Source organism: Muscardinus avellanarius (genome assembly GCF_963383645.1).
Source record: "Muscardinus avellanarius genome assembly, chromosome: 6".
In the NCBI taxonomy this organism is placed as follows: domain Eukaryota; kingdom Metazoa; phylum Chordata; class Mammalia; order Rodentia; family Gliridae; genus Muscardinus; species Muscardinus avellanarius.
The window spans coordinates 75,125,739-75,147,912 of record NC_137791.1 but is presented as its reverse complement, the minus strand read 5'-3'; the positions used below and the strand labels follow the sequence as shown (position 1 = coordinate 75,147,912).

At 38.6% G+C, this 22,174-nt stretch overlaps 1 protein-coding gene across 1 annotated transcript in view; it reads left to right on the top strand.

The window, feature by feature from the left end:
- The window catches only part of FRAS1 (Fraser extracellular matrix complex subunit 1), a gene marked incomplete at its 3' end in the record, with an annotated part of 480,497 nt that overhangs the window by 315,909 nt on the left and 142,414 nt on the right, over positions 1-22,174 (top strand). The window contains exons 28-30 of the mRNA XM_080697854.1: positions 2,505-2,589; positions 5,951-6,277; positions 18,397-18,550. Of these exons, the coding sequence (XP_080553980.1) occupies positions 2,505-2,589; positions 5,951-6,277; positions 18,397-18,550 (566 nt within the window). The remainder of the gene's footprint in view (positions 1-2,504; positions 2,590-5,950; positions 6,278-18,396; positions 18,551-22,174) is intronic.

Genomic DNA, 22,174 nt, shown 5'->3' with positions numbered 1-22,174 from the left:
CACACACACACACACACACACACACACACACTGCTCTACCTGAAGTCATTTGCCTTGGAATCACTTGTGAAAAGTACATAACACTATAGCGAATCAGTATTAACCCTCTTACCTACTTAAAGTCTTTACTCCTATGCCACTATTTTTCTTAAAGAATCTTAGCTTTGTGTCCTCAGCCAGGGAATGAATGTTTGCAGTGCTTTTGTGTGTGTGTGGAGGGTAGGGTAATGTGTGCTATTTTCATATTGGATTTTCTTTCATGAGAATTCCAACAAAAGAAATAACTGAGAAATAGTAAAAAAAAAAAAAAAGGATGAGAGAAATTAATGAAAAAATACAATTGTCCCTAAACAATGCAGAAACAAAAGGGGCAACCTGTCATATAAATTTCAGTTTTGTTTTGTTCTATGAAAACACTGACTGGTTATTTTTCTTTTTGCAGTGCTGGGTATTGAACCCAGGCATGCTCTACCACTAAGCCATACCCCCCACCCCGGTGTTTTTTTGTTTGTTTGTTTTATTTTTAGCTGAGATCTTCCAAAGTTGCCTAGGCTTGTCCTGAATGTGTGATCCTCCTGCCTTAGCCTCTTGAGTCACAGAGATTACAGGCTAACCTTATTCTGCAAGACTGGAAATCTTTAGGATTGGGTTCCTTTGGGATTAGAATGCTCCTTGGGGTAAAAGACAACCTGTATGTGTGGTCAGAGCAACTATAAGCTGGCACTGCTGAGGACCCGTGTTTCCTTCTTTCTTCACCCTGTTTCTGTGGGTTGGTTACTCTTGGAGCTTGGAGGTGGGAGTGGAGAGAGTCAGGATTTAAAATGGGCAGAGAAATGAAAGGGAGGATGGAATAGGAGGGAAGATAAGAATTTTTTTAAAAAAAATCAGGTTTGTTGAGCTATAATTTGCATTCTATAAAATTCCCTATTTAAAGCATACTCTTCTGTGAGTGTTAACAAATGTCATATTACCACAGTCACAGTCAAGATATAAAACAGTTCCATCACCCACAAACATCTCCTTTTTATAGCTACTCCCTTTCTCATGGTCCCTGGCAACCACTGATCTGGCTTTGTAGCCCTATAGTTTTGTCCTTCCTAAAATGTCCCATGAACAGCTGTATTCTTTTGTTTCTGGCATTTGCTACAATGCTTTTGAGAACTATCTACATTCTTTCTTGTATAGTTACTTCCAAGAATAGTTTTTGAAAGAACTTTAAAACAATGGTCCCTATAGGGGACTAGAATTCAAAAGCTCCCATAATGCAAATCACACATCTTATGAGCCAGCAATAAGTTCTGTGCCTGATTTGGCTTTGAAAGGAAGCAACTCTTCCCTTTCGTTCTAACAGTATCTGAAGCTGCTGGAACAATACTTTGTGTTTGGGAGTGGGGGCCTTGGGGGGGGATTTTCTGGGGATTGAACCCCAGAACATTCCACCTCTGAGCTACACCCCCAGCCCTATTTTTTACTTTTTTACTTGGAAATAGAGTCTTGTTAAATTTCTGAGTCACTGAGTAAGTTTCTGAGACTGGCTTTAAACCTGTGATTCTCTAGTCTCAGCCTCCCAAGTACTGAGATTATAGGTGTGCACTACCATGTCTGGCAGAACAATACTCTTTTAAAGGAAGGAGAGCCACAGAAAAGAGTGAGTCTTCTATTATTATTATTATTAACTGCACTGTTTGGTTGCAAATAATGGCAATCAACTTGAACTAGATTAAGCAAAACAGTCAGATATGTTATACTTTTGCCGAGGTGCCCCGAGTCTCAAAGACCTTAAGAGTACTTGTGCCCCAGGGTGAGTTCAGAAGCTAGAGCCCAGAATGGAAAGCAGGACTCAGCTGGTCTCTTGAGAGTCCCTGTGTCTCTTTGCTCATAGACTCTGTTCACCTCTCTCCCCACAGGCAGGCTCGCTTCACATTCTTATCAATATGAGCCTATGATTGTTCCATAGTCAGATGGTGAGACTGACTTCTGCTTCTCACTTCCAGGGAAAAATCAGCCATCTTTCTCTAGTCTTGTCCACAGTAAATGTGGATAAGGCTGGGGTGGGAAGTGATAGATTGAACTGTATAACACAACCATTGCAAACATTGTTATTGGGTGCTCACTCACGTGAATTTGGGAGGGATTCCAGGGAAGGTTTTCTGGGAAGAAGGGGTCATTGAAAACTCATCAGAGACTATAAACAATCTCTTTCCAAAATTCTGCAATTTCTGTTTTAGGCTGACAACTAATTTTTCAGCTGTTTATATATTTGGGTTAGAAAAGAAAGAAGCAAAAGTTATATTAATATAATGAAATGTAAGAACACAAAATATTTTCACCCATATCTTACTATGTTCATCTTTAATAATTTCTATTTATAGTGTGAATATTACATTACTATAGTGGTTTGACCCAAATTTTTACATATGCCTGGCCTGAAAATATTGTTAATCCTTATCTTTCTATAGACTAATTATTGTATTTTCTCATTTGTTTCTTGGGGATTTCTTTAGGAAAGGTTACTTTTCCTTGAAAATTAGTGACCAGCAATTCTTCTCTGAACCTCAGCTGATCAACATACAAGCATTTTCAACACAGGTAATAAAAAATGCCAATCTATTAACAATTTTACACATTTGTTAACATTAAATAAATAAATAAATACCTTCGTTCAGATGCATGGAATCTTAATGCAGTATTTGGTACTTAGGAAATATCAATAAATATCTTCCCAGTTTAAAAAAATGAATATAGTAAGGCTTCTTGCAGTTTCATTGAAAATGGTTGAGCTAAATTAATCTTTCGTTTTATCATGAGGTTCCACTGAAGTAATTTTTAGTACTTTTGTAAATAACAACACTAGAACCAACAGCTCCTAATGCTCCCACAGTTCTCTTAGTGTTTCACATTACTCAGTGAGCCCTCATGCCGACCTTCTAAAATATTATTATCCCCAATTTATAGATAAGAAAAATAAGGCACAGGCGTTTAAGTCACTTGTCAATGGAGACAAAGTTAATAAGTAGTCAAGATTTGTGCCTAGTATCAGAGTCTGGTTTTTCAAACCATTATCTTCTGGTTCCTTACTTTACTGTACTGAATTGGATCCTAGTCCTGCAGATTAATTCAAAGCTGCTCTAGTTGTTGAGATTTTCCTTATTCTTAGATAAATACATTTGTTCATCTGAGTTTTTCTCTCTCTTGGGGTATGGTATTTTGCAGTGGTTGAAGGATCTAATTAAAGATCTACTAAATGAGGCATCAACAGCCAAAGAGAGCTGGGAAGATCATGGTGGGAGCTATCAACTCAGTGGAATGGCCCCCCTTCCTGCTCATCTCCCATCACTCAACTCTGTCAAGCTGGACTTCTGTGTCCAGAATACATACAGTGATAGAGACACCGAGAACTGGGCTTAAGGGATTAAGCAGATGAAAGGTGCCAAAACTATAGGGAGATATACATTATGAACAACTAGAGAGTGGGACATCATTGTGGGAAACAAAGACTAACTATCTAGACCTCAGGATTGCTTGAGTCATGATTCAAGGAATGACACTAGATTATTGTTTTTAACTGATATCTCTTTGGTCCAAAAATGAAAAGACCATTCGACCATAGACTTGAATCGGAAGTGGCTGCCAAATGATATTAATGATCCCCCTCAACTCTTAATGATACTGTCACATCTGGGATGACTTGAAGTGATTAGAAATTGATCCTAAATTAAATGTAGAATTTGGGTGGGTGGGGGGGCGACTGGGAATTGAACACAGGGCCATTCTACCTCTCAGCTATATCCTCAGCCCTATTTTACTTTTGATTTTGAAACAGGGTCTTGCTAAGTTGCTGAGGCTGAACTCAAACCTGCAATCAAATACTGGGATTACAGGCTAGTTCTATCACACCTAGGCATACCCAATCTTAAGACTTATTAGTTTAGATATTGCTTAGTACTTAAGCTCAAATATTTTGTTTTCAGCTTTTTATTTGGGCTAATTCTTTTTTTCTTTTGGTATTAGGAATGGGGAACCTAGGGGCATTCTACCTCCAAGCTATACCCCCAGCCCTATTATTTGTTCTTTATTTTGAAACAGGGTCTCACTGAATTGCAAAGGGCCTCACTAAGTGGCTGAGGCTGTCTTTGAACCGTGATTCTTCTGTCTCAGCCTCCTGAATGCTGGGATTACAAGCGTGTGCCGCCACGCCCAGCTGGGCTAAATCTTTTGTTTGGGGTTAAATCTCTCATTGGGTTATTCCAATAAAAGATCTAGGATAGGTAGATGCTGGCAAGTAAATTCCTCATCCGAGATGATAAGTTCCTGCAGTTCAGTTCCCTGAGTTTTATTTATTTGTTTCCCCATAATCAAGTGAGTAGAAAATAAGGACATATTCTAGTTTTATATACTATCAGATAAACTATTATTGTAACTTTCTAAGAGTAGAATCTTAGAAAGTAATTTCAACTTATTTTTATACCTTATTTATTTATTTACGTACTTATTTATTTATTGTGGTACTGGAGATGGAATCCAGGGCATTCTACCTCCAAGCTACAACCCCAGCCCTATTTTTTATTCTTTATTTTGAAACAGGGTCTCACTAAGTTGCAAAGAGCCTTACTAAGTAGTAGCTGAGGCTGTCCTCGAATCACGATCCTTCATGATCATGTCTCAGCCTCCCAAATGCTAGTTTTACCTTAGTTTAATTTATTTTGTTCCATTATATTTCAAAAGAGTTTTGAGCCTTCATGAGGTTTTTGCATGAAAATTAACTTGGTTTTTCCCATTTCTAGATGATGACATCACTGTGAACCTTTCCTCTTTCAGAACATGAAGGACCATTCTTTTCCCTGCCTAGACTCATAGCTTTAGAATAATCAACTCAGGAATTCCAAGGAGTAACTACATCTAATTTCCCACTCAGTGACCATTATAATGATACATTAGTTAGACATTACTTTAATGGAGATTTTAATTTCCGGAAGGACAGAAAGGTGCTTGAATAGTTTTTTTTTTTTTTTTTTTTTTTTTTTTATGGTTTAGATCAAAGAAGGAAGTTTGTTGAGAAAAGTCCTAGATGGTTCAACTTCAAACAATATAAAACACTAATAAAATGTTTTCTTTGGCTTCTGACGTAGTTCTCTGTGTGTGTGCATGTGTCTGAGGGTGGTTTTTTTGGGGGGGGCGGGGGTCCTGTTGTAGTTCATTTACTTTTATCTTTACAAAAGAACATTTTATTTTCTTACTCAAGTTCATGAGAGAGGCCTGACAATCCTAATTAAAAACATTAAATTTTGTATATTAGCAATGTCATAAGAATTAACCAGGTGCTTGCTTTACTCATCCAGGGCATGATCCTGTCAGGCTTCCTACGATGAACTGGAGTGGGACCTTGTCAAAATTTGGGGGAGAAAATCTTGAAGAAAATAGTGGGAGGGATCAGAAATAGCATGAATTCAGAATACAGAAGTATCTTTCTCTGAGTCAGCATGTTGCAGCGTGGCCTGGAATGAAGTGCTTAACTGCCAGATGCAAGTCCAAAACTTCTACACTTCCTGTTAGTCTTTTTTGGAGGCAGACAACTGACTGGGTTTCCTGACACTGAGTGGATATCACTGACAATGGGAAATATAATGCAGATCAAGATGACAGAGAAACTGGAAACTTAGAAGCAAGCAAATGATGTTAATTACCTCTTATCAAGACTGTGTCTTGACGTGACTTGAGAATTAACCTCTGGAACCCAGAGGTGTGAAGTAACCTCAGTTACTGATGACTGTGACAACCATAGTTCTGATGCATGCTTTCACCATAGGATAGGTTGGTGCTTTGCTGGAGGACTTAGTGTTTCTTAAAAGGATTAGAAGTATCAACTAGGTTGCCACACTGGATTCTAGTCCACTAGATTGTCCTCTTTCTCTATTAAATGATTATCCCCCTCCCATCTTCAACTCCACAGGCCCCCTATGTGCTGAGAAATGAGGTTCTCTACATTAGCAGAGGAGAGCGGGGGACCATCACCACCCAACTGCTCGACATTCGGGATGATGACAACCCACAGGATGTGGTCGTTGAAGTGCTTGATCCTCCACTCCACGGCCAATTGCTTCAAACACTCCAGTCCCCTCCAGCCCCTCTCTATCATTTCCGGCTGGATGAACTCTCCAGGGGCCTTCTTCTCTATGCTCATGATGGCTCAGATAGTACATCTGATGTTGCAGTCTTGCAGGTCAATGATGGACACTCCTTCCAAAATATACTGTTCCACGTAAAGACTGTGACCAAGGTAAGTGTTGTTCCCAGAGTTACAGTATCTTTGCAACTAGATATGAAGTTTTCCCGACATTATTTTGAAATATTCATAAAGTTAGGGTATGAGTAGTTATTTATTCAGGCATAGTATATAGGTGCTTATTAAGCATTTACTATAAGGAGTAGTATATACTTTGTTAGGGACACCCTAGATCTAAAAATGTTCCCTACAGAATGGGATACTTTTTGACCTTTGCTGTTGACCTGCTGCCATGAAACTGTGTTATTATCCACTGATCCTTTGTCTCCTTTCTGAAGATAATTATAAGAATCAAGGTATCTTTTATTCGGCCCTTCTGAAAGAGCTCATGAAATGAGAAAGTTTTTGTTGGGTAATATTAATGACTCTACAGGGATAATTTCAGCCACTCTTAGCCTAACTGAAGTGGGGTGAAAGAATCTTTCTTCTGGTAATCATAGGGGTCTTTGGCCTACAGGCTAGAAGGGTGTTTCTCATTCTGAGTCACTGACATGGCACCTTATGTTGTTGTTATATCCATGAGAACCTGTACTATTATTTGCTTAATATTTTTCTTTCATTTTTTAAATTTTGAAAACAGATCTCACTACCTCGTTGAAGCTCACCTCGAACCTGCAGTCCTTCTTTTATTGCATTGTAATCATACATCATGATGAGTTCAGAGTGATACATACCTGCACATGCTTAATATTTTTCTTTGTATCAACTTTTTTTATTGTGGTCTCATCCTAACAAATAATACTTGGGACATTATTAGCTTATTGTAGACATACTTTTTCTGAAATATTAAATTAATACAAAACAATTCTATAAAATTTCAGCTATACATTACCTAAAGTATTCTTGGATAGTACAAATAAAATGGTCATCACACTTTATGAAATAATAAGCTAACTTATCCTAGAGCAAATAGTCCTATTGAAAAACATTTCCAAAGCATAATATTTCACTATAGGCCCTTGTCTCTGTTGCATTAGGAATGGCTCTTTCCCATGGTAGCAGATAGGAACGCTTATTTTTTCTAACTTTTCATTCTAAATATCACTACTTACAGAGGTGTCATTAATGGTTAGCCAGAGAGATTGATTTGCTGAGGACAGTTTAAAATCGCTTGTCTCTTGCTCACCAATGATTGCTCTGAATTTGCAATTGAGCCTCCTGAAGGAGAGCAGCTGAATCTAATATGGTCTGCTAACTAGTTTCTCTGTCTCTTGCCTCATTATTTTCAGCTGCTAAAATCAGTGATGGTGGCTTGAGATGGGAGTACATGAAGGCTGATTATGAGATAGAGTTGGCAGATGGCCACCTCGTAGCTAATCCTAATTATCACCCTCCTGCAATCGCCCTGGGAGATGAGATTTAGTTCTGGAGAGATGAAGTCTAGACAGATGCAGAAAGTTTTCTCTTCTTCCTTCTTGGTTTCTTTCCAAAGGTTGTATGGGATTTCAGTGCAACCCTAAAGGTGGCTTTTCCAACCATGGTTTTATTCTCCATGTTTGGAGATTAAGTCCATATACTGTCCAATTATTTTGTGTGGAATGGCTCACAATTGAAGGACATTTCAAGGATTGTAACTGCTTTTGTTACTAGGTGATAATTTCCCAAGAAATTAATATTAGAGAGTGGTAATCTCTCTTCCTCAATTCTTGCTTCCTGAGAGAACTATTTCAAACAGAAAACCAGTCGGGAATATAAGAGATTTATTTAGAAATGGGAAACACAGTAATAAAAGAAGGCCCTGATAAAGAGTGGTACATTCCAGGGAAAGGTTAGGGTTTTGAGAAAGTCCTTAAAGGGCTGCTTTCTGGGTGAGAAATGGCATGGCACAAACCTAGAGAGATCCTGTTTCAAAATAAAAATAAATATTACTGGAAGTATAGCTTATAGACAGAATGCCCCTGGGTTCAGTCCTAGGGTGTTAAGCTATCAGTTTCTGGGAGTGGAAAATGGCCACCTGGCAAGCTTTATTCAGCCTAGAACCCTTTCCCCCTAATGCATATCCATTTGGGGAGTCCACTGCCTCTTCTCCCCTCCCCCACATCATATCAAGTCTGCATTGTTTTGGCCTGTTGGTGACTTTCTTTCTTGAGTCTAAGTGAATTCTGGAGGGGTAAAGGTATCTCTAACACAGCAATTGTAGCTCCTTATCTCTTCTCACAGATCTGGTCAAATCCTGCCCATTTCTTTCCTTGCCCTGTTCATCTCTAATCTAGCTACCTAACACTTTGATTCCCAAAAGAAAGAAAAGTGGAATTTACATTTATAAAAGAGGCCCAGGGTGCAGGGTTTTTGAACCCTTGCAGTCCTTAGAAATTCTAAGTCATGTAGGTATTTACTGTGTCTGCTTGTGACTGCTGACAGGTGAGTATAGGTCTTCCTTCCCTCTCTCCCTCCCATGCCCTCATCTCTTACAGTCCTGGGCTCCCTATGCATAAATGACCCATAACCATGATCTAAGCAGTGAAGCCTGTGACCAGAGCTTCAGTGATCATCAGAATGCATTAATAATAAACTTCACTGTAATAATGATCATAGTTCACAAATAGGTACTATTTTTCCTTTTAGGAATTCAGAATATTTTTTTTTTTTTTTACTGTTCTAATGATATCTTGGTGAAGAAGGTTAAAACAGCCTCTAGTGTTTAGTGAACTGTCTGCCTGCTATATTTAACTATCAGGCTTTTTTCATTCTGGCCCGTATGTTCCAGTGTTTTGATCATATCTTACTCCCTTAATGGATAAAATGAAGACAATAACTTGGTCATTTTCTCAGTGTCCTATCCAAGCAGGCTAATCCTCGAGTCTCTTGGGATCATTCCTCTGGACTTACCATAACACATTACAAAGGAAGCTGGTTTAAAATCATAAGTCTACTAGGCCCAAAGAGAAAAAGTGGCTTCAACTGTTAAAACAGCCAACAGCTGTGTAGATAGACAAGACTGGTTTCATTCTATAGTCATTTCAGAGAATGGACGTAAAAGTTCTTACTTTGAGGCTACTTGTGTGTTAAATATGGAGAGGGACCAGTTATTGACTGGTGACTCCTTGCGGCTTAAATGGAACGACCAAGCATTCTGGCTTAGTGAATGGATGTATGAAACAATCCCAATAGAGCTCAGTAGAAAACTTAGCCTGTTTTCTGTTCCTTCTGATGAAAAGAAATAGGAAAAGGCTTTGAGAAAAGAGGGACAATTTCAGTTTTACTGTCTTGAGCTTGGTACATTGTAGGGATTCGGTGTGTTTTTGTTAGCTGGGATGAATTCAGTGGCTTATGTGAGGTGGGTCCGCATTCCTGCTTCTGTGGGTCCCTGTATCAGCTGCTAAGCACTCGAATGTCAGGTGTGGTGACACATGCCTATGATCCCCATACTTGGGAGGCTGAGACAGAAGGATCACAGGTTCAAGGCAAGCCTCAGCAACTTAGTGAGGGCTTCAGCCACGTTAGCAACACCCTGTTTCCAAATAAAAAATAAAAGAAGGCTGAGGTTGTAGCCCAGAGGTAGGAGACCCCTGGGTTCAAGCCCCAGTATCACAAAAGAAGGAAGAGGAGGAGGAGGGGAGATGGAGAAAAAAAGGAGGGGGAGGAGGGTATACTCTGCTTCTCCCAAACTTACCTCTACAGTGTGTAAACTTGACTGCAACCTCCAGGCTTAGAGTGAGCTGCGGAGGAGAAATATAACCAGGACTGAGGACTGAGGTTGAAACATGTTCTGTATGGGAAATGAAGTAAAATAAATAAATAAATAAAATTACTAATAAAGAATGCTTTGCTGAACAGGCCTTCATTAATCAGGTGGACTACCAAACCCAGACCTGCTAGAGATGTGGTTCTCATGCAGTTTGATGTCTAATAGGGCTAAAATTCAGCAGAGGAAAGTCATGTTCAGTGGTGGGCTTCTCTCTACTAGCTGGGCATCTAAGAATTCTCTGCTTTTCCATTCACTAAAATGCCTTTGGAAATCATGCTTGTTCCACTTTGGCAATAAATCTAGTGGTTTTTTTTTTATCTCTTTTGTTGTTGTTTGAACAGTTATTTTCTGCAGCTGGGTAATACTTTACTGTTAAAAGTCCCCAGTGTTGGACTGTGAACTGGGTGGAAACTTCTATTGCCAAGAGTATCCTTTCTGGCTGTGGTAATGCCCGTGTGCAGCCCAGATGCCCTGCCATGTTTTCCCACAGTTTCATCAATGCCTATCTCTCCTTGGTAGCCTTACAGAGATACAGTTAGAGTTGTAAAAACTATGTTTGTGAGAATCACAAATGTCAATAGGACAACAAATTTGCATGAATAAGAGTCTGTTTTATAAATATCTTGCCATATGTCAATATTCACTTTTTGAGAAGCATGCTTAGCTTGTTTAATTCAGAGTTTAAAAGATGCACACCCGCAGGACATTTTGTCAGTTTAAATGTATATATCAGATGGAGCTGGGCTCAATGGCATGCTCTTGTAATCCCAGTACTTGGGAGACTGAAAATGAAGAGATTGCAGGTTCAAGGCCAGCACATGGTAATTTAAAGATTTTTTAAAAAATCTTTAATTTAAAAATTAATTTAAAAATTAAAAAAAAAGCCAAGGTATATGTAGCTCAGAGACAGAATGCCCCTGAGTTCAATTTCTAGTAACAAAAATGTACATACTGGCAGAAATCTACATGGAGCTAAGGTCCTATCTTCTGACCCTCAATAGCAAGTTTCTGAGGCTTGTTTGCACATTAACAAACACAAAAACTTTCCAATTATGTTCCCATCTTTCTCCTGCTGATAAATTTCACTTAATATCTGCTACACCACATGGGCCTTCCCCAAAATCCACAGTACTCTTCAAGATTAGATTTTAAAAGCCCTGGTATAAATGAGATCTTGCAAATTAAGGTAGTTTCACAGACTAAGCAAAATGTGAGGGTCATTATTATAGCCAACTATAGTCATTTTCTAAATAATGAAGTTTCCAAAACTTTTGTCTTGAATATTTTGGCCTGGGGTTGAGATACACTATCATTTGAGCTCATGTTTCATTATTTATGACTTAACCTTTAATTTGGGGGATGAAGGACTTTCATTTTGTGTGTGAGATTTTTTCATTCAAAGGGCAGAAGCTTATGTCCTCACTTCTCATTTACAACATTAGTGTTTTTACTTGTAATATAATATGTAATGGCTAAGCTTTATTACAAATGTTTCTGTATGCCTATTGTTCTATGAAATGAATCAGAGGAACTATTTAATATAAAGCACTGTTTTAGTCATGCCCTCAATTTTACTTGTTGAGATTTCATGCCTGCTAATGTACTCTGGAGGATCTAAAAATCATCACTGAAGAAGAGGGTGTTCAACTAGTAATATAGCTGATTTCTTCAACTTGATAGGATTATATACACTACTGTTCAGGGGAGAGACTAAAGGAGATAAATTCCAAAATGTCAGAACCATTGGGGAAACTAGGTTAAAATTTGGCTTTTTGGACACTTTACCTATAGAAAAGATATTCTGTAGTCTTTTAGCCATCTCCTATTCAATGTTGCTCTATTCTCCCCCCAAAGAAAACAAAAAGAAACCATGATCATAATAAATGGGAAGATTTATACATTTTAAAAACCACTTTCTTAATGTATAATTGACATGTAAAAAGCTCTTCTCATTAATGTGTACAACTCGATGATTTTGGAGATGTGTACGCACTCATGACAGCATCACCACCTCAAAGTCATAGACACCATCATTTCCCAAAGTTTCCTCCTGACCCCTTTATTATCGTTACTTTTTTTTGGACAATGGTACTGGGGATTGAACCTAGGGGCATTCTACCTTCAAGGTACACCCCCAAAACATTTTTTTTGTCTGGAAACAGGATCTCACTAGGTTGATGAGGCTGTTCTTGAACCCGTGATCCTCCTATCTCAGCCTCCAAAGTACTGGGATTATAGGCATGTACCACCATGTCTGGCTTATTAACTTTACAAGAAATATTTAATATAAGATCTATCCTCTTAGCAATTTTTAAATATACCACAAAGTATTGTTAGCTGTTGGCACTATGCTGATTTTCAGAACTTATCTTGCAGAACTGAAACTCTGTACCCTTTGACTATCATCTCCTCATTTCCCCTACCTCCCAGCTCCTGTGAACTACCATCCTACTCTCTACATCTATGAGTTTGACTATTTTAGATTCCACATATAAATGAGATCAGAATTTGTTTTTCTGTATTTCACTGAATGTTCACAGATTCATCCATTTTGTACAAATACAGTATTTCCTTCTTTAAGGGTGAATAATATTGTTTTATTTTGTAATTTGATGTGTGTGTGTGTGTGTGTGTGTGTGTGTGTGTGTGTGTGTGTGTTGGCACTGAGGACATTCTATTTCTGAGTTATACTACTAGCCATTTTTAAATTTTTTCTTTAAACAAGGTCTCACTAGGTTATGGAGCATCTTGCTAAGTTGCTGAACCTGATTTAAACCCCTCTTCTTCCTGTCTGAGCCTCCCAAGTCCTAGGATCATAGGTGTGCACCACCACATGAGGCATGATGATTTTATGAGTTTTTTTTTTTTTTTTTTTTTGTGTGTGTGTGTGTGTGTGTTTAGGTGGCACACATTACATTGATTCCTTTCTTTTTCTTTGTAATTACTATGAGGCTTATATAAAATATCTTATAGTTATAATAGTCTATTTTAGACTGGTAACAATTTATCTTTCATCACATACAAGACTCTTCACTTATTTCTCTGTGCCCTTTACCATTTTGTTTTATTGGTATTACCATTTATATCTCTTTATGTCATGGTTCCATTAACAAATTTCTATAGCCATAGTTATTTATAATACTTTCTTTTCTTAACTTTTATACTAGAGTCATAATACTGAATACAGTGTAAATAGTAGTCATACTGTATAGTGTATGAAATAATGAAAAAGTCTGTATATATTCAGTACAGCTGCAATTTTTTCTGAATATTTATGATTCAACTTTGTTGAATCCATGATTGTAGAACCCATGGATATAGAAGGTCAAGTGTACTTTTCTCTAGCAATGAGTTTTCTACTTTCATGTGGTTTTTGTTTTTGCTAATTAAGATCCTTTAATTTCATATTTATTTATTTATTCATTTATTTATTTGTTGTGGTACTGGGGTTCCTGGAAACTCTTCTATCTCTGGGCTACAATCCCAGACCTATTTTGTATTTTTGTTTGTTTGTTTGTTTGGAAACAGGGTCTCTTAAGCCAGCAGGGCTGGCTTTGAACCTGTGCGATCCTCCTGTCTTTGCCTCCCAAGCCCGGGGATTACAAGCGTGCGCCACCACACCCGGCAAGATCCTTTAATTTCAAATTGAGGATTTCTAGCATTTCTTGTGAGATAGATATAGTTGTAAAGAACTTTTTCAGTGTATGCTTCTTTAGGAAAGTCTTCCATCTCTCCATTTCTGAATGATAGCTTTGCTGGTAAATTATTCTTTTCTTTTAGCAGTTTAATTCTTCAAACACTTTGATTAATTATATCATTTCACTTTCCTGGCCTAGAAGGCTTCTGCTGAGTAATCCACTGATGGCCATAGGGAATTTCTTTTTATATGAAGGTTCACTTTACTCTTGCTTCTTTCAGAATTCTCTTTTAGCGTTGACTTTTGAGAATTTGATAATAACGTGTCTCAGTAAAGACTTATGTTCAATTTGTTTGGAATTTTTTGGGCCTTATCAATGTGAATGTTCATTTTCCTCCCCAGATTTGAAAGTTTTTTGGCCTTTACTCTTTCAATGCTCTTACTCTTTTTGTTTCTCTGACTGGGTAATTTCAAATGATTTGTCTTCAGGTTTACTGATTCACTTTTTCTTGGTGAAATCAGCTCTTTAGAATTTTTCACTTCATTTATTTTATTCTTCAGTTCCATAATTTCTATTTGGTTTCTGTTTATGGTTTCTATCTTTTTGTTGAGCTTCTGATTTTGTTCATGTGTCTTATTCCTGATTGTTGCTTAGGTCTCTGTGTTCTCTGTTCCTTCAGTATACTTCTTTGAGATTATTATTTTGCACTCTTTGTCAGGCAGTTCATATGGAGATCTCCATTTCTGTGGCAACAGCCACTGTAGCTTAGTTTTCTTCCTCTGGTGGCCTCGTGTTTTCTTGATTTTTTTTTTTTCAATGCTGGAGATTGAACCCAGGGGCATTCTACCTTCAAGCTACACCCTCATTCCTATTTTTTATTCTTTATTTTGAAACAGGGTCTCACTGAGTTGCAAAGAACCTCACTAAATAGCTGAGGCTGGTGGAGAACCACAATCCCACTGTCTCAGCCTCCCGAATGCTGGGATTACATGCCTGCACCACCTCGCCCAGCTCCTGTTTTCTTGACTTTTTGTGTGTGTTCCTTGAAGTTTTGTATTGCTGTTTGCATTCGAACAAGCAGTTACCTCCTCCAGTCTTTACTGTCTGGCTTCAGGAGAGAAAGACTTTCATCACCAGTCCTTTCAGCTAAAGATTTTGGAGTTCTCTCAGACTTTTTCTCTTGAGATGCCCACTTCACTCTTTCTGTTTCCTCTTTAGGGGAGTCTTAGGGTTGTAAGGCAGCCTCTTGAAACCGCAATGCCAAGCTATGTGCTGAAAGCCTTTCATTTATTTTCCCTGTGAGTGTCCATATGTCCATATAGTTTCACGGTTATTCCATATCCGTGTGCTGTATGAAGGGACGCCCATGCAGTAACTGCAGAGCGCGCGTGCACCTTCTGTGGGGGAGCTCGCCACACTCTTTGCTATGGACAGGGGCTGCCTGGAGTGCTGGGAGTGCACAGGTGGGGCTTGTGGACAGAGTCATTGGTGGAGTTCAAGAGCTGGTTAGTTAGTTCCCCTATTAGTCCACCGGTTTCTTGAGATCTGCAAGGTTGTTACTTTGAACTCCCTCCTCCATTTCCTAGTTCAGTCTCCTTGGTGCTGTGCATGGGGTGGGGTGGGCTTCTTGGGCACTCTTAGCACTCACTCTGCTTTCACTTTTCCCCTGTGGGAGAAGTCACAAGCTGAACCCCTCCCTCTCCTGGCACTGAGCTGTGTCATCTTACAGGAAGGTGATATGGGTAAAATGAAACTTATTTTTTATTCTCCTCAATGTATCTATTCCTAGACTTTTTTTTTTTTTTTTCTCTTTACCATGGTGCTCGAACCCTTCATCTGGATTCCTGGGCTTCCATAAAGGTATTGCTATCTGTGGGTGGTTGTTAAAATTAGAGATTCTAGGACTGGGGATATAGCTTAATGGAAGAACATTTGGCTACCATCTGCAAGGCCGTAGGTTTAATCCCCAGTACCACAAACAAAACTTTTTTAGGGTTTCTATGTGTACTTAAGGGTGAGAGCCTCCTATTCTGCCATTTTATTAACATCCAAGAATTACACTTCTTGTCCTCAGTGTCATTAATTTCTTCATACGTACTGACAATAATAATTCAGAAAAGAAGATGTATATATTATGTTATGTTAAACTTATATATTCTCAAAGGCTCACCTGTAAGCCACTGTAAAGCACTGCAGTCTCCACTGAGGGTCATAGTTCTTATATTTTAGCATTCTTGCACATTTATCTGGGCAGTTTTAAAAATTCACATTCTAATTTTGTAGGTCTGATTCCAGAAGATCTGGGGTAGGGCCCTAGATTCTATATATAAACTTCTAAGTGTTGTTGTTCCCTAAGTATTGAGTTGCAAGTGGTACTGTCTCCTACATATTTATACTCACATAGGAATTGTCCAGAATTGTATTGATCAAGTATGGTCAATGTAAAGATGTAGGGAGAGCCATCTGGTAAAAGGTCCCAGTACTTATTTAGAATATGAAAATACTACATTGCCTATTTAGTTCAATAACATGGTTATTGGCATTTAATTGATCTCTATAACCAAATCAAAATTAACTTGACTATGGCTATTGGGAAAATTTTCAAAATTTTGAAACTTGGGCCCAAAGGTATCATAGTATATAAAATTCTTCTGGAGTTAGGTCCTTTTTTCCCAGAGTTCTGCCAGATTAAATGCAAAAATTTTGGCATGCTTTTGATATTTTTGCAAATAGTGTGCTCTATCCATTGTGAAAGGAGGAAATGGTCTGGGGTTTTGCCCTTGAGCACCATTTAGGATAGGAAGGGCCTTTGCCATGTTCTGCCAGGTGCCATTGGACACCGTTTCCTGGGTCCTGTGGTGACGATGGGCATGGCTGGCTTCTGAGAGGTGAGATATCCAGAAGCCAAATGATTGCAGAACAGTTGTTGCCTTCTCTTCTGAACAGCCCCCTGCTTTGAGTGTGTTTGCTCTGCTGTTTATTGGCATATTTGAAGGTAATCACAATAATTTAGAAAACCATCCCTTGTGAAATGTCCTCTTTTAAAATAACAGATTCATTGATATTTGAAGTATGAAAACCAACTGAACACCGGCAGCCTCACTAATCTCATTCTGTGGAAAATGTCAATTACAAGGCTTCAGAAGAGGGCGTGCACCTTGTAAATCAGAACTGGCAGCATTTTAAATAACATTAGCTTTAGCAGTTAAAATGGTTGCCTTCTCCCGAGTGCTCAAATGGCGATTTCTCCCAGCCGGCCACTCCCAGCTGCTGCTGCTGCTTTGCTTTCAATCAGCCATCAGGCCTGTCAATTCTGCTTCTGGAATTGCTAACTCTTCATCCCACTGCAGTTGCCCTCTCATGAGCCTTTGTCTCCTCTCCTCTGAGCCGTTAACAGGACTTATTCAATGGTTTCTACTGTGCCTGGTTCATCCCGATGCTAGTCACCTCCATCTCTTGCCCTTCGAGTCTGTCTTCCTAAGGACAGACTGATCATCCCATTTCCTTCCCTGAAGACTCTTTTCTTTTTTTTCCAGTGTCTATAAGATGAATTGAGACTTTGAGCCTAGCCTCTACCTTTTCCAGCCTTTCCCTGGTCCCTAAGCTCTACCAGCACCAAATACTTGGGCACCTTATTAAATGTGAGATGTCGCCGGGCGTGGTGGCGCACGCTTGTAATCCCCGCGCTTGGGAGGCAGAGACAGGAGGATCGCGCAGGTTCGAAGCCAGTCGCGCGCTGGCTTAGGAGACCCTGTTTCCAAATAAAAAAGTATAAAAAATAGGTCTGGGAGTGTAGCCCGGAGGTAGAAGGGCTTCCAGGAACCCCAGTACCACCAAAAATAAATAAATAAATAAATAAATAAATAAATAAATAAATAAATGTGAGATGTGAGAGACTTGTCTCACATCCTTGCCTTTTTTTTTTTTTTGCGGGTCTCGGGGTGGAACCCAGGGGCATTCAACCTCCGCACTACACCCCCTGCCCTATTTTTTATTCTTTATTTTGAAACCAGGTCTCACTGAGTGCAGAGGGCCTCACTAAGTAGCTGAGGCTGTCCGTGAACCATGATCCTTCGGTCTCGGCCTCCCGAATGCTGGGATTACAAGTGTGCGCCACCACGCCCGGCTTCATTGCCTTTTCTTATGCTGAGCCTTCTGCCTAGAATCTGTTTCACCAGTTCTCAACTTAAAAAGCCTATTTTTGTTGTTATTCAAAACAAAAATAATATTTCCTTAGGAAAATATTCCTGAGACCTCCCTCTTCTCTGGTCTCATAGCTCCCCACCCAAGTGTCTTATAGAATATCACTGTGAAGCATTCGAACTATTTGTGTGTCTCTTTCACTAGAATATATGTTCTGAAGTTGAGATTTTGCTTCAGACATCCTTGTATATTTCAGTTCTCTAGTAAAGGAGCTGGCATATAACAGGCAATAACTCTCTTGAATATTTATGAGCATATACTGAGTAAGGATGAATATGGTGAGGACAGAGGGACACATAAACAGACAAATGAAAGAAAAAATGGGGAGATTTAGTCCTCCTTAATGACGTAAGTAATTTGTTCATAATATATTAAAAGAAAAATCAGAGTATATACACTTATAAACATGTACATATATCTTCCCAAAATGTATACACATGGTTCATAGCATAAATTCTTATAAGATGATCTGTAGTGATAATGGGATCTTACTATAGTATCCCAATAATGGGATATTCATGTTTCTAAGGTAAATGTTTTCTTATTTTTCTCGGACCCAACTCTTCACACTTTTCTTGTTCTAGAATGATGGCACTCTCCGGCTGGTGGCTAATTCGATGGTGTGGGTTCCAGAAGGTGGGATGCTGCAGATCACCAATCGGCTCTTACAGGCTGAAGCTCCAGGTACCAGCGCTGAAGATATCATCTACAAGATTACACAGGACCACCCCCGATATGGTAACTCTTTTCCTTTGGCCTAATTTCAGCTTTGCATGCAGCAGTTTAGAACTTGTTTTTTGTACAATATCATTAACAAGATTGTGATTCCAGTGAACTAAACTTTCTGATACTTTGTATTTCTCGCTTAAAAGCAGAATAATCATGATATCCATCACACTGTACACATTGCTAGGTGGTGCACTAGACTGTATAAATACAATATGCATAACACCTACTGCTTAATTTAAGGTCTAAATAACTTCATTTTGCACATGCAAAATTTGGGATCCACCACCTTGCTAAAAGTTACCTAGTAGATCTCAGTTTAATTTCAAAGGTTGGGTGCTCCAACTCTACCTTGTACCCTTCTCAAACAATCAGTACACTTCTTCTTGATGAGACTTTTAAACAAAATTACACATAAATATTCTTCAGTGTTCTTTATTGTTACTTCTCAGAAATCTTCTATTTTCATTATCTAGAAGCGTTAGTTAAAACACATCAAGAATTTATAAGGTGTTCACAGCTGATCTCCCAGAATAGAGAGAAATTTCCAGGTGCCAGGAACAAAAGGTACTGAAATTCAGCCTGTATAGGAGACCATGGCCCTGCTTTCCTAAGAGGGCTGTGTATGTCTCAGTAGCCTGGGAACTTCTAGGGATTTAAGGTCCATGCAAACATGGAGTTGGAAGTTAAGACCCTGCCTAAGCCTAGAACTCTGGAAGGATATTCATTCATTTAGAATTAACAAGAAGTTCACCAATCCAGAAAGATGACAAAGAAACCCATCTTTCCCAGGGTTCAGAGCAGAACAAAACAGTCTGTTGAGAATTCAGAACTTCAGGCATATTTCTCCTACAAATCCAGGGCTAAATTATCCTCGAAGTCTTGCCGGTGACACCCAGAACAAAGACACTATAAGAAAATCAACCTCAGCCCAATCATACTTCTTGAGTTCCTTGCAGAAACAAGTAGAAATCACTATAGAAGGCCCATCATCAACCGGGCCACAGAGGACTCTCACAGATAAAGTCACTGAAGATTAGCATAGAATTAAAAACCACAGGATATTGGAGGAAACAATCTATGATACCATAATCCAAATATAAGAAGATTAAAACACCAAGGGTTTCAGATAAAGGAACAATTATATAAAGGCTATAGAATACGTGTATTTAAAATCATTTGAGGATATACAAGAAGAAATCGAAACTGCAAGGAAATAATAAAATGCTGTCAAAATAAAGGAATGGGTAGATTTGTTATTTTGCTATGTGGTAGGGTTGTACTATGTGACTTAATCTGGTCTTGAACTCTTGAGCTCAAGTGATTTTCAACCTCCCAAGTACTGAGACTATAGGCCTATACCATCATGCCCAGCTTACCTAGACTTGAGTGTGCATGTGCATGCGTGTGTGTTTGCCCATGCACATGTGTGTACTGAGGATTGCACCCAAGAGTGTTCTGCCTCAAAGCCACACCCCCAGCCTTATTTTGAAACAGGGTCTCTCACTAAGTTGCTGAGGGCCTCATTAATTTACTGAGGCTGGCCTCAAATTTGTGATCTTCCCATCTCAATCTCCTAAGTACTGGAATTACAGGTGTGTGCCACCATACCCAGTTTAGGTAGAATTTTTCAAATACCTAAATTGACCATCTAAATATGAAAATTTTATTTATTAGAAATGAAAACCCACTTAAATAGCAGAAAAATAATCTGGTTTTTCTCTGGGCTCTCACATTTTCAAAATAATGTATTTTCTATAGTGAGGAAAAGAATTAACTTCAGACCATTTAAAAACAATTACAATATTCACAAAGACATTAGAAAGTATAATCCAATTAAAATTGATAATATGATCACAAAACAGTCTAGCTGAACAGTCTAGTATAGTCCATTTACTATAACAGTGAAACATTGAGAAAGGTAGGTATGCCTCCTGGGCCACAGGTTTCTTTTGGAAATTAGGTTGGATAATCTTTTAACTTTTAATTTTAAAATAATTTTAAACATGGTCATGGTGTTTACTATAACCTCTAAACCAATAAAATACCTAGGAATAAACCTAACCAAAGATGTAAAAGACCTCTACAGAGAAAACTATAAAACATTAAAGAAAGAAATTGAAGAAGACCTTGGAAGATGGAAAGATCTCCCTTGCTCATGGATAGGCAGAATTAATATCATCAAAATGGCCATTCTGCCAAAAGTGATCTATAGATTCAATGCAATCCCCATTAAAATACCAACAACATTTCTCATAGACCTGGAAAAATCAGTTATGAATTTTGTACAGATAAAGAAAAGACCCAGAATAGCCAAAGCAATTCTCAGCCACAAGAACCAGGCAGGAGGCATCACAATCCCAGACTTCAAATTATACTATAGAGCAATAGTAGTAAAAACAGCATGGTATTGGCACAACAATAGGCAGACTGACCAGTGGAACAGAACAGAAGATACAGAAACAAAACCACACATCTATAGTCAATTGATCTTTGACCAAGGGGCCAAACTCATACACTGGAGAAAAGACAGCCTTTTCAACAAATGGTTCTAGGAGAACTGGCTATCCATTTGTAGAAAGTTGGATCAGAATCATTACTTCTCACCATGCACAGGAATCAACTTAATATGGAGCAAAGACTTAGAAATTAGACCAGAGACTGTGAAGTTATTAGAGAAAGGCATAGGATCTACACTCCAACATATAGGCACAGGGAGTAACTTTCTCAATAAGACTTCCAAAGCGCAGGAAATTAAAGCAAGAATTAATAAGTGGGATCTCTTCAAACTAAAAAGTTTCTTATCATCAAAGGAAACCATCAAGAGCCTAAAGAGGAAGCCTATAGAATGGGAGAAGATCTTTACCAGCCACCACTCTGATAGGGGGCTAATATCCAGAATATACAAAGAGCTCACTACACTAGCAAAACAAACAACCCAATCAAGAAATGGGCAACTGAAATTAATACACTACACAAAAGAAGAGATACAAATGGCCAATAGATACATGAAGAGATGTTCAACATCACTACCCATCAGGGAGATGCAAATCAAAATTACGCTGAGATTCCATCTAACCCCAATCAGAGTGGCAAACATAAAGAAATCAAACAACAATAATTGCTGGTGAGAATGTGAGGAAAGAGGAACTCTTTTACACTGTTGGTGGGAATGCAGAGTAGTTCAGCCACTATGGAGATCAGTATGGAGATTCCTTAGAAAACTGGGAATAGATCCACCATTTAATCCGGCTATACCACTCCTGGGTATCTTTCCAAAGGGGTTGAAATCAGAGAACTACATTAACATATGCATACCCATGTTCATAGCAGCACAGTTTGTAATAGCCAAAATATGGAACCAACCTAGATCTCCATCAACAGATGAATGGATTGCAAAATTATGGGAAATACACACAATGGAATTCTATTCAGTTATAAAGAACAATAAATAATAGCATTTGCAAGAAGATGGAAGGAACTGGGGAACATTATGTTAAGTGAGATTAGTCAAGCACAGAAAGAGAAGGGACATATGTTTTCTCTATTATGTCCAAGCGAGGGAGTAGTGGTAATACCAGAGGGACTCCAGATGATGGAGGGGAAATCTCAGCAAAGCTTGAATGGACGGATAGG